At 39.8% G+C, this 15,104-nt stretch overlaps 2 protein-coding genes across 2 annotated transcripts in view; both read left to right on the top strand.

Moving 5' to 3' along the window:
- Positions 1–244: 244 nt before the first annotated feature.
- LOC143134063 (phospholipid hydroperoxide glutathione peroxidase-like) lies at positions 245–4,768 on the top strand. The gene is made up of 7 exons (XM_076294136.1): positions 245–334; positions 2,069–2,163; positions 2,377–2,521; positions 3,106–3,257; positions 3,866–3,890; positions 4,017–4,076; positions 4,468–4,768. Exons 1-7 carry the CDS (start codon positions 266–268, stop codon positions 4,498–4,500), a joined length of 579 nt encoding a protein of 192 aa, XP_076150251.1. The 5' UTR covers positions 245–265; the 3' UTR covers positions 4,501–4,768.
- An 8,208-nt stretch (positions 4,769–12,976) lies between these two features.
- LOC143133403 (uncharacterized) overlaps positions 12,977–15,104 on the top strand; it is a 44,224-nt gene continuing 42,096 nt past the window's right edge. The window contains exon 1 of the mRNA XM_076293167.1: positions 12,977–13,260. Coding sequence (XP_076149282.1) covers positions 13,140–13,260 — 121 coding nt within the window. The 5' untranslated portion in view covers positions 12,977–13,139. The remainder of the gene's footprint in view (positions 13,261–15,104) is intronic.

Genomic DNA, 15,104 nt, shown 5'->3' with positions numbered 1-15,104 from the left:
TTTGATCTGTAGGGCCCAAGTATGGACCCAATCCAGTTGTCTGCGCTTTCGCCTGTAATGCTCTTATCATTCAGATGGCAATTTAAAATACATCCTTTATAAGAGGAAGAGTAATAATAAAAAAGAGTAGTAATAGTGAAACTATCACTGTGTTTTAATAAAGATATATATATATATACAATTGTTTTAATTCTGGTTATTGTCTGGCAGTACAGTGCAGCAATGAATTTATAATTGGGCGGACCCTCAGCTGACAGAGTTGATAATGTGGCTCATTCAGCGAACGTTAGTGTGTTCAGCGCTCGTCTGGTGTAAAGGGGTAAACAGAGCAATGGTAAGTAGAACGCGTACCTTGCTTGTTATAATAATGCATGTATTGGAGAAGTAAATTTACTATTATGAGTACGACTGGATAGGCTAATGTCATAGGGGTCAAGGAAGCATAAAGCTATTTTTGTGGACGCGGTGTAGTGTAGGTGTAGTGTACGTAGCTGTAATCAGTCCAGTCACGTTAGCGTTGGTCGGTCCTGTCCAGAGTTAACATAAACAGACAGCTTAGTGTTCTCTCGTAGAGAAATCAAACAAGAACAAATAACTGCCTTAATATATATGACAAAACATATCTGCATCTCCTGTAGCTCGGTTTACTGAGGCGAAAATAGCTGGCGAGTCCTTATCTTACGTTGTGTAACTAGTGATGTGCAGTTTAGGTGCAGTTTAGATTTGTATATCTCCAAGACACTAACTCATATTCACGTTTTAGTAACGTCAAAAATGCGTGTAATGTTGTTGATTGATTTGCGAAATGTTAATTTATCTCATCCTGATTGCTGTATAATCGATTCTCCCCCTTTCTCAGCAGGGATATGGATTTTTAACACATCCCAAATTCACACACTAGCTCTTGGATATCACCAGCCAAATGATTAGGCCTACTAAGTTTACTCTTCTAGGGTGCGAAGTAGTCGGTCTTTACTACTGATATCAAAATATCGGGGACTGTTGTGAGGCCCTGATGTAGAAATGACCAATAATTAATTATTCCATAAAAAAAAAAAAAGTTTACAGCTGTGTTTTTGTCTTCAGAGGCCTATTTTTTCCAGTAAAGGATTAGTGTAGAATCTGTTTAGGCTCACCATTACCACCTTCAACATTTGTGTGTATTGCGTCTCTTAAAGGAAAATTCCGGTTTTTAGCACTTTAAGGCCCTTTTCTGGTTTGTTTTGGATGAACTAGAGTGGTGGACACCGACATTTTGACGATTGGTCCTGTCTCGACTTTTCTGACTCGTTTTGAATCGCCTTTTCACTTCTCAGGGTGGCTGGCAATGGGCATACTGTAGTAGGCTACTAAAACATGTCCTAAAACAACCCTTAACGTTCGTTTTCAAAACTGTGCAACTCACCAAGTGTTTAGTGGAGTTCGTTGACTATTAAAAGCAAATATATCGGCGCAATGTATGATTCGTATTTGAACCTGAAGCATAGACGTGGCGCAGTAATATCAACGTGCAATGACAGAAATCAATGGGATTTTACAAAATGCCAAATAAAAGACGACAGAAACTGTATTTCGCTACGCTACTTGTTTTGGAACATCAACGAACACAGTTTTGAAAACGAACAGGGTTGTTTTAGGACATGTTTGAGTAGCCTACTACATGCCCATTGCCAGCCACCCTGAGAAGTGAAAAGGCGATTCAAAACTAGTCAGAAAAGTCGAGACAGGACCAATCGTCAAAATTTCGGTGTCGACCACTCTAGTCCTTCCAAAACAAACCAGAAAAGGGCCTTAAAGTGCTAAAACCGGAATTTTCCTTTAAGCCAGTTAAATCCCTGGACGAGGTGGACATGAGGGTGCATGGGATAGTGGTCCAGGAACTGTTAACGTGCAGTGGGCCTAGAGTTGTAGTCATTGTATTTCTCTGTGTAAAGTCCAGAGATTGCACAATTGGTCTTGAGCCACTCCCAGATTTTTGAAATGGGCATTATCAGTCATTTCCTTTTTTAAGAGATTTCTCCGATCTTCTCCCCTGACCACTTTTCTTTGCACATACTTTGACATGCAGTGTGCACAGGGGAGTGACTGGCGGAGTGCCAAATCCATTTATGAGTTCTCAGCAAAGGACATAGATGGAAATGAGGTATCTCTTGAAAAATACAAGTAAGTGATCTCTGAATACCTCACAAATTCCAATACTTTAAGGTCATTTTCAGTTCCCTTTTTCAATACCAGTAAAAGTTGTGACTGCTGGACATTAACATAACCCTTATTATAATATGTTCAAATGCACAAAGGACTACTGAAGTGTGATTACTCCCGTATTGCTTGTAGTCTACAGTTGTGTTAATGTTCATATTGTTTTCTTTGTCTCAGAGGGTATGTTTGTATTATCACAAACGTTGCCTCCAAGTGAGGCAAGACTGGCGTAAACTACACTCAGTTTGCGGCAATGCACGCCACGTATGCTGAGAAAGGTTTACGCATCCTGGGCTTTCCCTGCAACCAGTTTGGAAGTCAGGTAAAGAAGAAACCGATATCAAACCGCATTCAAATGAGGGCCCCACCAGTCAGAGGGATTGAAATAGTTAGGGACTGATGGAGCCTGAGGTGTTTGAGTATAGTGAGGGATTAAAAGTCCATGTTATGATTGTGGTTGAGGATCTGATGTTACTTTTGGTTGAGGGTGTGATACAATTATTATAATTTTGGAGATCACTGAACAATCTTTGGTGTCAAGCTTAGGTTCTCTATTTTGATATTTTGCTTTTACTGCACTTTAGCACTCATTTCCTCATGATTCAATTCATGCTACTACACAACAGTTAGGTTTGGACTCTTCACCACCAGTATTCACTATGATTATGATCAATTTAGAGATTTTCTTTGGTGTAAGTTGAACTGTCTGGCATCAACATTCCATTCATTTAAAGTGAGAGACAAGTAATTCTTGTTACATTTGACAGTTATGTGGTGCAAAAATGGAGTAAATTGAGAAGGTAAATGTGCAGATTAATATGTAGCGTGAGGACTGATGAGGCGGTCTACAATTGAATGTACCCAGATGACACTCTGAAGATGTGGTTCTTGTCCCCATCACTGTAGGAACCTGGTACAGAAGCTGAGATCAAAGAGTTTGCCAAAGGCTACAATGCTGAGTTTGACCTCTTCAGCAAGATTGATGTTAATGGTGACAATGCCCACCCCCTATGGAAGTGGATGAAGGATCAGCCCAAGGGGAAAGGAATGCTTGGGAAGTGAGTTCCTTCAGCACATACTCCTTCATGTTGCCAACCTCAGCATTTTAGTAAACACAGACATTCTGTGTTTGCGAGTATAAATTGGGCCGCCCCTGACCATAGTTTTGAAATGGGCTCAAAGGTTATTTTCTTTTTGTCTGTGTTTTCACTTTTCATCACTTCATCATAGTTTTATGTAATGTAGAGTGAGACAGGTTTATCAGATTTTGGACAAACTTCTTAAGAAATGTGTGTAAACAGGGGGAGAAATCTGTGGTGTTATTGAACACAAGACCAGTGTGCTGTTGATGAAAGAGGAAGGCTCAAGAGAGTCTGCCATTACTTAAATAAGATAGATAGACTAGTATTTCAGACGTCCTGGGTCCAGGCCGTAATACACCAGTGGCCATGAACACCACAGTCAGATGAAACGCAGGTATGGCGGGGAGGGTCAGCTATACATTCTAATGTGTTTACATCCAGTATTGGGAAGGTTGCAGATGGGCAGCCATTTTTAACTGGCATATTGCCAAAATTTTACCAATCAATTCTTTCAGCTAGTGCACATGTGGGAGTTTACCTGTCACTTCACTCTAATCTGATGTTACAATGTTTATTTTTCATAGCAACATCAAGTGGAATTTTACCAAGGTAAATATATCTAGCTAATTTGTTCTTAATTCTATGCATCCATCAAGTGGTATTTTGAGTAGGATATGTCTTTAACTAATGGTAGTAAAGATCATGCAGCCAGTTTTGTTACTGCTGTGCTTTTAGTTCCTGATTGACCGTGAGGGGCAGGTTGTGAAGAGGTATGGTCCCATGGATGATCCAAGTGTAAGTTGAAAGTGTACATTTTATGTAATCACTACCTTGCACATTATTATTATTATTATTATTATTATTATTATTATTATTATTATTAGTAGTAGTAGTAGTAGTAGTAGTATACTATGATGATGATGATTGATTATTATTATTACTGTTAATTATTACTGTTAATATTACTATTATTACTATTGTTCACTATTTAAATGTAGGCTATTTGGCTTTACTTTAAACTTTTTACTTTAAGGATAATGTAATGTTTATTGTTGTAAGTCATTTTAGACAGAGATTGCGAGTAACATAAACATAATGTCTTTAGTTAGATGGTTGTGTTTCTTGTTCATGTGTTCTTTTCATATTGATTTCATATCTTGGTGTGTGTCTGTGTGTGTTTTGACAGACGGTGGAAAAAGATCTGCCCAAGTATCTGTAAAGAGCTTCCGGTCCGACCCCCCACTTCCCTCCACTCTCCCTTATTCTCCTGGGGCTGGCTGGCCGTGTGGGTGCCACTGCCCAACTGAATGACGGCCTGACTGTAAACCTGTCTGTCAGGGAGGTCAGGCCTGATGAAACTGGCGTGCATAACCATGGGGTGGCCCCTTGCAACCAGCAAACCTTCAGGAGACAGGGCTGAACTAATTCCCCCTGCACTAAAACACTGGGTTTGAAATTGTTTGAGCCTAATAAAATATTGAATCTGATGTTTCTGTTCTGGCTAATTGTTGTTTTGTTAAAGTTGTGTTAGAGATGTGTTACGGTTATATGTGTTCTGACACTCAGCAGGTGGTTTTAACCAAAGCGTCTTGCATTATAATAGATAATGGTAAACAACACATTAATGCTGTAAGACAGACAAATAAAATAACAAAACATTGTAAGAGCATTCTTTATTGTAAATACAATTGCTTTATAATAATAGCAATATCAGTAAAGCCCAAGGAAGATATAAAGATATACAAAATATGTAAGAAGAAGGGTGCTGATAAATTGACAAATACATTTGAATGGGGCAGAACCAAATAGACAAGTAGATTGATTAGATTAGATAGATTACGTCATTTTAGTGCGGGTGATGGCGAGAAGTTTTATAAAAGTCCTGGGCAGCCACAAATTCCAATGTTCCGCGACAGCACTCCGAGTCCACTGCGCCCACCCTAACCCCACAGAAGCGCACTTGACATCGTTAGCCTATTTCAGGCTATAGCTAAGGAAAATTACTTATCTTAGCGACTAGGATAGTGAAATGATTTCACTAGCTATGCGTTTATTATTTTTGCAAAACTGTAAAACACAATTAACGTTTCTTTCAGCGTATCCATGTTTTTTTGAACGTGTAAATCGCATAGAATATGTAGGCCTATATCAACCGTAGGCCGCCTACACTATCACATAGATCCAGGCATCACCAAATGGCGGACCGCGGTCCGAGTCCGGACCGTGACGTGATCCTATCCGGACCCAGACCATAATAGCCTAATTTAGATTTTCACGTAAGATTTCAAATCTGCGCTAAATGTTTCGTTGGTTAGGATAACAGCATTTACTTCAGGAGCTTCAGGAACCATCATTTCGCTTGCTGCTACTCAGCCAGTGAAATCTGTGAATTCTGATAAAGTCGAGTCAGTGAGTAAAGTAGCCTATGGGGAAGAGACTGATAGCCTGAAACGAGCGAGGAGAGGAGACGGGACGAGAAACAATCAGATGGATATCTAAGTTAACGATAAGTTATATCATCGATTGCTCAAAGAGGAGGAAGCTAGACAGCGAGAACAGAGCTTTATATAGGCTAACGATACGGGGGCAATACCACGCAAAACTGTCACGTCCGTAACGCCAGGTAGGCTAAATATGGATGTGACAGTTTTGCGCAGAATTGCCCTGGACCTCTTCTATTCTGAGACAGGCGATTTTTAAAAGCGCCAATTTGAAGCACCTTAACTAGACAAAACATATTGAGCAAGCATAGGGTAGGCTAGACTAGGCTCATTCAACATTGAACTGAGACCACAGAATATTTTACGATTTAAAGAGGCCCTATGCAACAATTTTAGCAAAAATTACCTTAATTATGCAGGTTGAGAGTCGTTCTGATGGTTCTACAACACTTTTTGGGTCGTTTGTGGGTGCTTCGTCTCCCCCTAGTGCTTCTCCGCGGAAAAACCGAATATGCAACTTTCTGGTAACGGTTGTACATCCGGATGTAACTCGGCGGAAATACTCGAAAATGTAGTCAGATTGTAGTTTCCAAGAAGACTGCAAAACGGACTCCGACTTGGCTTTGTTGCTGTTGAAATTGTAAGTAGCCTACCTTTGGGTGAACTTCGTTTTTGTAATGTGATTTTTGCTCGACCGTTTTATTGTGAGCCCTATGTGTTTAGCCTGGTTTATTGATGCTAGCTCGCTAGCTATTGGGGGTTTAGCGTAGCAGTCACTACCGAAGCTGCAGGGGGAGCTATGTCGTGAATAATGCGGGCCCAAATCAGGCGAAAACCCAGAAACAGCGAAGGAACAACCAGACCTGCATAGGGCTTCTTTAAGAATGCAATATGATTGATCCACCACAATCTAGTTAAGCTGACATGTAGCCTATTCACTGCCCAACATGTTCCTGGGTTTCCAGGATTTCGGGTCAACATAAAAAAAAAAAAAAAAAATTAAACTTGCTGATTAATGGGTTCAAGGAACCAGCCTTGTCTCAGCTCAAATTTGATTTTAAGTTCACGTTAAGATCTTAAAAATAGCCAAGGCTACTCAGTTTTTCTCCCCAATCACTCTTATCTTGCCTTATTTCTCCTCATTTCGAATGTTGCCTTTTAGGCTACTTATTTTATTTCACATTAAACATTAGGCCTAGGCCTACAATCTTCTTGAATTTCCCCTTGAGGATCAATAAAGTATCTATCTATCTACAACTATAGGCTCCATCCATCCATCCTAATATTATACACAGTGGCGATTCTAGACATTTTTAACAAGGGTGGCACTAGTGAGGCACTGATTCAAGGGTGGCATGAGGCAAAACATCCAGATAAACAGAAACAGGCTCAAGATGTGAAATTAGCACAAATACATTAGGGAAACCAGATGCAAACACCATACTCATAAATTGAAGGACAAAAAAAAAAACACAAATACCCTACTCTCACATAAAATGTCTTTGTATTTGAATAAAATGTAATACAAACATATTAAATTTAATTATCTAAGTTGTCTGTCACTGGGCTATGCTGTTCTAAAACAAATTCCATCATGGGGACATTAAAATATAATCAATTTTATTATATTACTGTAAATGAAGATATACAAAATATACTCATCCAAGACATTTCCCCCACTCTATGGCCATCTATTTTTGTAGCTGTTACAATAGATTTGACCTGCTTTTTTGTCTATTTGTTTATTTTCTCAAGAAACTTGAGGTTGGTATGAAGGAGTGTATTGTGTATGTGAGCAATTTCATCTTCCTGAATCTCAATATTATGATCACAACAAGTCTGGGCAAATTATTAATAAAATGTTCATGTGGGGTAACTTGTTGCAGGGCAACCATAACCGGTTCCATGTCTTCCGATTAGATGATTAATCATCAGTTTCTTAAGAACTTTAAAGTTCTCAAGAAACTTGAGGTTGGTATGAAGGAGTGTATTGTGGATGTGTGCAAACATTGTGCACGTTGCACATGGTGCAACTTCTTGCAGGGCAACCACATAACCGGTTCCATGTGTTTGAATTGGATGACTTCCATGTGTTTGAATCTATTTTTTACAGTCTATGGTTTGAATCAGATGACTAAAGTTCTCAAGAAACTTATCTGCCTGAATCTCAATATTCTGATCACAACAACTCTGGGCAAATTACAAGTCAGCACCAGTGCTGCATTCATTGTTTTGCACTTTTATAATTATAATTATTTGCGCAACAGCCCACATTCTGCCTTCAATCCAGCGAGACAAGTGAAATAAATGTTTTTTTTTTTTTTAAAGCTGTCATCGTCATAGGCACGATATTCAGGCTACCTCTGTTAAGCCTACAAAGTTGCGTATTAAGGAGTATTTCCTAATTGGGGAAACCTTTCGTTCCGCAGTTCAATTGTGCCGCAGGCCAATAAAGGCAAGTGTGTTTGCCACTTACATTTCTGACGTCTGACACTTCAGACTGCTGCAAGTGCATCAAGAAAGGTCCCGCCTTACACCATGTTAATGGCCAATCGTAGACTAGGATTTGGGGTGGCACCTGGGGTGGCCAATCGAATCTCAAGGGTGGCCTGTGCCACCCGGAGCCACCCCTCTGGCTCCGCCCCTGTATATATATTATACATACATACATATACATAGCCTAAACATTATGATGCTCCGGACCTTTGCTTGAGGAAATTTTCCGTAACTGGACCTTGCTGAAGATTAATTGAATATCCCTGACATAGATGAAACCACGCTACGGTTCTTACAGTAACTGACTCACGTTCACGTTGATCTCTATAACTGTTTTTAGTTTTTTTAGTAGCCTATATTCGAACCTATCCATAACCCTTTTTTGCTATTTGACTCATCATTTCACATACAAAAATATAAATAATGTCAGACAGCGAATTAGTAATTATTTAAAAATATATATAATATTTTTTTTTAAATCTATCTCCTGCCAGCAGGGGGTGCTGCAGCACCCTCAGCACCCCCCTTCCCGCGCCCTTGGTCTTGGTTTAAACTCTTTGTGAACTGAATTTTGTCAAGGATCAAGGATGAGCTTGTTGGTAAAAGAGTACTTCAGTCTGATCTTATAAAACCGCAGGATCCTGTATCTGCGGTTTGATTGTAACAATTAAAATTCACTATTTAAAACATGATTCAGTAGTGAAAGACAATTCAGATCTTTGTGACTCTATATCACTTAATATTTGATGTGAAAAAATACATTCTGTTTGTTGGGCTGTTTTGTGATGTAAGAAAACAATCTATTCTCCCAGGACATTTGTGTTGATGTAGTCTACAAAGTTGTTTTTTAATATAAAGAGAAATGTAGTTTTTGTTGAATGAAATTAATGAAAATACTTTTAGGATTAAAGTACTGTCCCTTAAGTCTGAGGACTTTTAGGTTTTCCCAATGAAATTGGGAATTAAGGGACAGCACTTTAATCCTAAAAGTATTTTCATGGGAAACACACACGACATGCAAACCTTGAATGCTGACAGCTGACTCGTTTTGTGAGAGAAGTGCAGGGAATAGTGTGAGAAACATCAGTGTAATGCTACTGCAAATATTCAAATTAGGCTACAAAACAAGTAATTTATCAAAATAATAATTAAAAAATAGTGACAGTAAATTTGAACCTGTATGTTGGATTAAACACAAAAAGACACATTTGGACAACTATCGGCAAAACCGTTTAAAAATGCCAAAAAATGGCCGATATATCGGCCAAACTGATATATCGGTCTAACTCTACCAGCTATTCTATCCTCAGCAGGACAGTTTGTCTGCAAACTGTATGATCCAAAAATAACCAGCACTTCAATCCATGATGTTCGCTGTGCCCTGTTTCGGAAAGTGAAAGCCAATGTGGATACTTGGCCACCAACTCAGGATGCCTTGTCTCTGCACCTCATGAGGGCCCACTATCAAACAAAGGTTTTTTAACAGTCACTAGTGACCCATCCACAGTTGCCCTCACCAACCAGTTGTGGTTGGCACATGAAGGTTGGAATGCTTGTCCTCCAGCTTTTAACCAAAGAACCTGTACAGGCCAGGTGCTTGGAGCTGACGATATGTGGATGCAAGGAAAGTAGAAGTCAGTGCAGTACCAGGCAGTGTTGATGTCGTCAAAGTGGAATATTTTACAGTGGGGCATGTGGGTGTGCCTGTGCAGTTTGGTGCAAGAATACTCAGCTACTCACATCATTATTATTGAGTTTTGCCATGCAACTATATTGTTTCAGATTATTTGGCATGATATTGTTTTTCCTGTTTTGTAGATTAGATTTTAATTGAATTGCTGCCATCTTGACCAGGACTCCCTGGCAGAGGAGTCACTGTGTCTCAATGGGACCTTCCTGGTAAAATAAAGGTTAAAAAAATTAGATTATGCCCTTGGATGCATGCATGCATGTTTTGTATTGGGAAGGTATTCATTATCAAAACAGTAAACTCTTCTTTTGTGTCCCTGACCAGGACTCAGATTGAGCACATGGCATGGTCCCTGGGTGCCTTCTGTTGGCTGCCTACCTGAGTGTCACTGCTTGGATGGGGAAAAACATACAGTACCTTTGCCATACGACTATTATATAGTTATTACTAGGGGAGACCGGGGCTGGTTGGAACACTTTTCACTCTCGGTTATATTTCTCCATCTTATGCGTTAAAGTGGTCAAATTGTGTTTAACTGAAAGCTTTAGCCTGACGAGCCAGACCCACATTAAAATGTAGGGTCTGGGCACTCACTGTTCGCAGTGCTCAGTCCGAGGGGCGGGATAATCAGTTGTCTTTCAAATTCCCTCAGCACGCAATAGGACAGCGCTGTGAGTCCCATGCGTTTCCCACCAGCGGAGCTAGTTGGCTAGTTCAAACTTTTGCCAACTTAATAAAAGCTTAACTCATGTCACACTGTTCGCCAACAGCAACATTATCTTATTTGTTTTCAAGTAGCAGGGAATTCAAGCCAAACCGTTGCAACTCTGCCATCAATCATTATGTTAAGCCCGCCTAACGACTCTATACACGATTTCATTGGCCTGATAGAAGTTTAATTTTCCGAGCTCACAAGCCAACGGAGAGTTGCTAGACCAGCCCTGGCAGCAAATGTAATTTGCTGCCGCTAGGGTGCGTCTAGATTTCTAGGCTATGAAAGCTTAGGATCTCAGCTAAATACTGTATATTTTCAATGTCAAAAATGATCCCTTGTTATATATTATTAAAGTGGGGTTGTGCACATGTGCCAACCTGCCCCAGGCACGGGGTTGGTTGGAACACCCATGTAATAGTCCTTTGCCGTACTCCTTTTGCTTTTGCTTGAAGTGTTCATCCATCTCACTGCCTGTTAAGCTTTGCTGAAGTCTTTCCTGTGTGTTTTTCTTCAGTAGGACCACTGTCAAGATCAATTTGCTCCCTACCGATTTTTTTTTTTTTACTTCAAATGTTTAAAAATGTCTGAAATGCTTCCAAATGTAAAACTATGTTCAGTAATTACAATAACGAACTTACGAAGTACAACCTGGTACTTTAATGAAGTCAAATAGCACCATAGACCACCATCTACAGTTCTAAATTTCCGCCCTGACATTAAAGTATTATAACTTGTGCAGCATTGCACTGTCTCTCCCTACAAGATTTAAACTTGCTTAACTCATTCCCATAGATAGGGGTACTGATTGATAGAGATTGTGGGATACTATGTTATGTTTCCAAGCTAATATTCACTTTGAAAACTGGTTCTCTTTAGGTAGAGATTGGGGTTTTTTTTCATGTTCTAGTTCTGTTGCCTCTTACACTGTACAATACATGTTCACATCAGCAGGCATCCCATGAGTGTTGGTTTTTATTTGATACCATTTTTATGTGTATTTTTATGGTTTTATGTGTGTCCTTGTGGTTGTGGAGATATTCAACATTTATTGTTGGCATGTCATGTTGAGCAGGAAACCAAAAATTGGCCTGAAATTGTCATACAAAAAAAATCAGCTTGACAACCACCCTACCACCCTAATATCTTACCTATCGGTGTCTTCTACAGTAACTAAAAACATAGGGTGACAGCTTGCAGCAAAACATGTCCTCAAAAGTCTTAACCGAAGCCCTTTTCAGAATTGGCCCCCTGACTATAATTTGTTGTGTGATTGTGTGATTCACTCCTTTATAAAGTTTTGTTCAGACTGTTGATCATCTTCTCTGGATCTGCTGCCTCATGCGAAATCACAGCTGTGCTGACACAACAGTGCCCCTTGTGGTGTGATACTCTTGTGGTATTTATTGATATCATGCTTGCATATAAATTGGATTACATTGCACATTTGCCAAAATTACAGTAGGTAACATGGAAGAAAATGGAAGGGGGGGGGGGGGGGGATCCACTTTTACCATTTTTAAGAGTATAGTGTTAAAATGCCCAAAAACACATTTTCTAAGCTGACAACCTGAACACATGTTAAATATTAATACGGGATAGGTTGTATGCTTGTATACCAAAAAGTGTCCGACAAAGTTTTAATATCAGTTTTGGGCCCCTGACTATAATAATGTAGTTTTTGTTGACTGAAATTAATGAAAATACTTTTAGGATTAAAGTACTGTCCCTAAATAAAGTTTTATTTTATTTAACTAAACTTTTAGGTTTTCCCAATGAAATTGTGATGAAAATGTGGTTGCATCTTTTTCATGAATTGTGCTTAACTTTTTGTATTGTGTGTTGAAGGGTTGTATTATGAGAAGAAACCTATTTGTAGGATGAGTAGTCTAGGCTTAATGCACAGAACGGCCTATAGGAGGCGGCATTGTTTGAAATATTTTCATTCACCATGGACTAGCCTATCTGTTTTATTCAGAATTATTTAAGACGCATAAATAATAAAATAAAAGACACATGATTATTAAAATCCATAGAATATATCTTCTTTAGGTGGCAAATGTTTTTTTTTCTGTCTTAGGCAACGTTTTGGCGGTACACCGATTCTCCATCTGATGGTTAAACTAGGCCTAATGCCTGTCGTCTGTGTTGAATTGCATTTTATTTATGTTACATTAATTTACAAATGTAATAGGCAATGAGAGCTAGATAAATTGTCGTCATTTGAAATACAATTTTATGAGATGATGAAAACCTACCCGCGTAAGTGACGTAGGTACGCTACTGGCGTATTAAGCCTTGGTTGGACAGTGTGTGGGACAGCTGCGTCGAGTGGTTGTCGGTGGGAAGTCTGTATGCTGTTCGGAGATACCGAGGTGATGTGCCAAAGAGAGAATGAAGGTCGAAACTGGGAGATGGAATGCTAGCATGTAGATAGTCTGTTTTTGCACAGTCCAGATGACAGTGAGCAAACATCTTTCATCAATCCATCGCAACAAAGCCCTATCTGAGCTAGTTAAATGGAAGGAGCAGCGAGGCTATCGGAGTTCGGGCAAGGCACTACATCATCTGCGGCTCTAGTGCCCGATGATACGGAGACCGTCATCGGTGTCAGTTATGGGATGGACGGAGGTGATTCAGGTATGTATGACCTCTACACCACAAAACAATCACGTTCTTCAGTTCATCATTGAATGCTTGGGTCTTTACACTGCGTGACGAAAAGAAAGCTTGTGGACTGTAGCATATGCTTTAACGTTATCTAGACGCGTGCGCGGTGGTCCTACACTCGGCTGCGTGTTTTTACAAATCCAGATATGCAATATTGGAAAGTTACTGGCTTACAATCACCGTTATTTTATTATGCGTAATGTAGAAGCCAATTGCACCTTCATCATTGTGCGTTTCTTTCCATTACACGTCACGGACCTATCTCCCCTGTTACTAAACTTGCATAGGCTATCGTGTTCTTGTGCTTAGTAGGCTAACGTTACAACACGTGACCTCGTATTTGACTGAGAATGCTCTTGCCATATCTTATAAAACTCTTGGTAGCTATGGGTATGCCATTTCCTTTTGACTCGACATCTCGTTGGCAATGGCATTGCTCTAGCCTACTGATAGACGCGTAGAATACGAGAGCGTGATGACCAGGACGGACTGGAGGAATAGCGTTACTGCTCTGAGAACCGTGCTGCGCCCATCCTCTCGCGCTAGTCATTCTCCTCCAGGGTAGTGTAGGCTACGTCCAACGTTAAGCATCCTGGGTCAGGCTGCTTATCCTTTTTTCAGATGCAGCGCGCTGCATATCATGTCAGCCGTCAGATAGATGGCAGGCAGTTCCTCGGCAAGACTGTATCCAGCTCTTCCAGGCTTATCGAGCTCTTCCAAACATCTTTGCTGGGAGTCTATGAGAATCAAATACTCCTTTGCATATTCCTTCTCATGCCAGCTGTGGGCTGGGCTGGACTGTGATGCGGTCCAAATATCCTTAAATTAAATTGCACCAGAAATGGCACACCTCAAAAGTCAGGAAGGACAAAAAAAGCCAAAAGCCTGATTCATGCCAGGTTAGTGTAGCACTAAAGCTCAACTGTATTCTTAAGCAGGACGCTAATATAGCTACTGCAATAGACCAGAGGTCCCTTAAGCCCCTTACTCTGTATATCAGAATATGCCTTCAACTCTGTTTCAGCCCTGAGACCCAATAGATGCAAACAATGCCTGCCAAACTTGCTGAGGTTATAATTACTCAAATCCATTTTCATTTCACTTTTATCTCTAGTAAAAGACAGCAAATACAATTCATAAGCATGCAAATACAATTCAGGCCTAAACAGCACAGCCTTTTTGAAACATAATGTAAAATGTGTGCCATCAGTCAGCATATTGCGTCAGTCACATTAGGTTTAAAGCAGTATAATGGAATGTTGTACCTAATACTCAACCTAAGCAACATGCACAAACCACATGCACAGTAGCAACAGCCCAGTTGACAATGATAAAAGCTTATAGCATGCTAACCGGTGTGTTTTGGTAGTATATCTGGAAATGAGCTGCTTCATTTTTGGCCACAGAGTTTCCTGGTGCATAGCCTGGGTGGCTTGTGGGAATGGGGATGGAAGTATGGTTTTATCCTTTACATGAACATATATCTAAATTCATTTGAATGATCTTTAACAATATTGGCAGTGAAACATAACCCTCTGGCAAGTTACTGCATACCTTTGCTTTAGATATATACAGAAGAACAATGTTTGAACATGCCCACACAGTAGTAACTCCTACTGTATGGGTTTGTTTAAGTGTGTGGTATACTGGTTGTTTTAGTGTTATACAGCAATAAGGCCGAGCTGTCTGAAAATAGTTATTTTGTGGTAAATGAACAGTGTAGAATGAGTTTGGACTCATTAAGTGCAGCAGTAAGACTGTGTGATATGTGAATCAGTGGGATGAGACTGTGAGAGTATATATATATATATATA

This window comes from Alosa pseudoharengus, unplaced genomic scaffold, assembly GCF_046254945.1.
Source record: "Alosa pseudoharengus isolate Yale_2024_CS ecotype anadromous, Long Island Sound unplaced genomic scaffold, YU_APseudo_1.1 YU_APseudo_1.1_scf_2, whole genome shotgun sequence".
NCBI classification, from domain to species: domain Eukaryota; kingdom Metazoa; phylum Chordata; class Actinopteri; order Clupeiformes; family Clupeidae; genus Alosa; species Alosa pseudoharengus.
Note: the sequence above shows the minus strand (reverse complement) of the source record. Positions and strands in the feature narration are given on the sequence as shown.